Source organism: Penaeus vannamei, unplaced genomic scaffold (assembly GCF_042767895.1).
Source record: "Penaeus vannamei isolate JL-2024 unplaced genomic scaffold, ASM4276789v1 unanchor357, whole genome shotgun sequence".
In the NCBI taxonomy this organism is placed as follows: domain Eukaryota; kingdom Metazoa; phylum Arthropoda; class Malacostraca; order Decapoda; family Penaeidae; genus Penaeus; species Penaeus vannamei.
Window position 1 is genome coordinate 42,501 of NW_027213361.1, and position 2,500 is coordinate 45,000.

At 51.7% G+C, this 2,500-nt stretch overlaps 1 protein-coding gene across 3 annotated transcripts in view; it reads right to left on the bottom strand.

Annotated features, from left to right (window-relative positions):
- The window catches only part of LOC113820527 (uncharacterized), a gene marked incomplete at its 5' end in the record, with an annotated part of 31,417 nt that overhangs the window by 25,873 nt on the left and 3,044 nt on the right, over positions 1–2,500 (bottom strand). For all 3 annotated transcript variants that reach the window (XM_070119569.1, XM_070119568.1, XM_070119567.1), the window contains 1 exon segment: positions 105–381. In XM_070119569.1, coding sequence (XP_069975670.1) covers positions 105–381 — 277 coding nt within the window.

A 2,500-nucleotide genomic window follows, 5' to 3' on the forward strand; every position in this document is an offset into this window, starting at 1 on the left:
ATCGACAAAGAGCCAAGAAGAGGGAGGCCCAAGAGCCGGAACGAAGGACGGAGGCAGCCCGAGAGAGGGCGGGCGCGGGGGTGCGGGCGGGTGCCAGGACTCACCCCTTCTCCCGGATGGAGTGCAGGTGGTGGTTGGAGAGGCGCCGCGGGTCGCCCTTGGAGTCGACGGCGACGGCGTCCAGCTCGTCGAAGGAGGGCGTCACGAACACATCCCGCAGCACCAAGGGCTTGGCTCGCCCTCCCCCTCCGCCGTTGCCTCCTCCATTAACGGCTCCCCCTCCTCCTCCTCCTCCTCCTCCGCCGTTGCCTCCTCCTCCTAGGGGCACCACCCCTCCGCCAGCTCCTGTTCCTGCTCCGCCATTACCAACAGCAAAGTTTCCTGGAACGAGAAAGCAGGTGGGCATTAGTAAAAACAAACGAACTCTTAATTCTGATGTATAGCATAGTGTTCCCAGGTGCCCTCGCCTTTGTGTGGGTCCGTTTTTCCCTTCCTCGTCTGGTCTGACGGAAGACAAATGCTGTGTCTCATTAGCCCTCGCGGTTATGGATTCATATTTGAAAAACCGTTAAATATACGAGGATACTACAGATTGATGAATAACTGCGCACTGATACATCCGCGCATTAAAAAAAAACACACACACACAGACGCAATGTAAATTCGTAAATAAAGACGTTTACCCAAATAACAATAAAACAAAAAAACATTTCTAAAATCAAAACACTGACACATGCGCGTATTGAAAAGAAAAACACCCACCCACGCAATCTAATTCGCAAATAAAGACGCTTACCTAAATAACAAAAAATCTAAGATCAAAACACACTGATACATCAGCATATAAAAAAACACGCAATCGAACTCCGCAAATAAACACATTTACCTAAATAACAACAAAACACACAAAAAAATCTAAAAGCAAAACACACTGATACATCCGCGTATTCACACACACACACACACACACACACACACACACACACACACACACACACACACACACACACACACACACACACGCACACACACACACACACACATACATGCACACATACATACATACATATATACATTGCTCTCTCTCTCTCTCTCTCTCTCTCTCTCTCTCTCTCTCTCTCTCTCTCTCTCTCTCTCTCTCTCTCTCTCTCTCTCTCTCTCTCTATCTCTATATCTCTCCCTCTCCTCTCCCTCTCCCTCTCCCTAAACTCCCTCTCCCTCTCCCTATATTATAATATGGCAAATAATAGCTAATAGCTCCCTCTCCTCTCGCTCACTCACCTCACCTCTCTCCCTCTCCCTCTCCCTCCTCCCTCTCCCTCACTCCCTCTCCCACTGCTCCCTCTCCCTCTCCCTCTCCCTCTCCCTCTCCCTCTCCCTCTCCCTCTCCCTCTCCCTCTCCCTCTCCCTCTCTAACTCCGCAAATAAAGACGTTTACCCAAATAACAAATAACAAAAAAAGACATTTCCAAAATCAAAACCCGCGCGCGCCTGTGACCGAATTCCCGCCAACCCGCCAACCGTCACAATCGACTGCCGCGTTAATTTACGACGTCCGCCGATGCAGCAAACGAGACAGTGTGGGGGCGGGAGTGTGATGGGGGTAAGGAGGGGGTGGTGGGGGGCCCAGTGGGGTTAGTGGGGATCGCGGTGGAGATGATGGTTCGAATGTTGGCGATGATGGGGGAGGGGGGGTAAGGTGGGAATAATGGTAGGTAGGTTAGGAGAGATGAGGGGTATGGTGGAGGTGATGGGGGTATGGTGGGGGTGGTGAAGCCCAGTGGGGATCGTGGTGGAGATGTTGCGTTCGAGTGATGTTGGCGATGGGGGGGGGGGGGGGGTAAGGTGGGAATAATGGTAGGTAGGTTAGGAGAGATGAGGGGTATGAATTGGGGGTATGGTGGGGGTAGGTGGAGGCCCAGTGGGGATCGCGGTGGAGATGTTGGTACCCGAATATTGGCGATGATGGGGGGAGAGTAAGGTGGGAATAATGGTAGGTAGGTTAGGAGAAATGAGGGGTATGGTGGGGGGTGATGGAGGTGTGGCGAGGCCGATTGAGAGGAAGTTGGGGGTCGAGTGGAATATAGAACTGCCTGGCATAGGATCATGATTGGGGTTAGAGTGGTGGAGTGATGGTAGAGGTGTTGGGGATGGCGAGGGGCAGGTGGGGGGGTGGGGTGACTGGGATATGGTGATGACTGATTGGGATATGGTGGTGGTAATGGGGTATGGTGAGGGTGACGGGGGCATGGTGGGGCGAAGAGGCATTCCCTTTGTTCTGGGGGAATTCGAGATCCTTGTGGAATGACCTAATCGCGTGCAACCGCTGAAACATGAAAAATTCAGACTAATTACACGCTCGTCACAGCCGCCAATACGGCGGGGACAAATAGCCAGCCGAGACCTTGATGATTGGGGTAATAAATTAATATACCACTTTTTAAAAATCTGTCGTTATTGTTATTTTTATACACACGCACGCACGCACAAATACAAACAC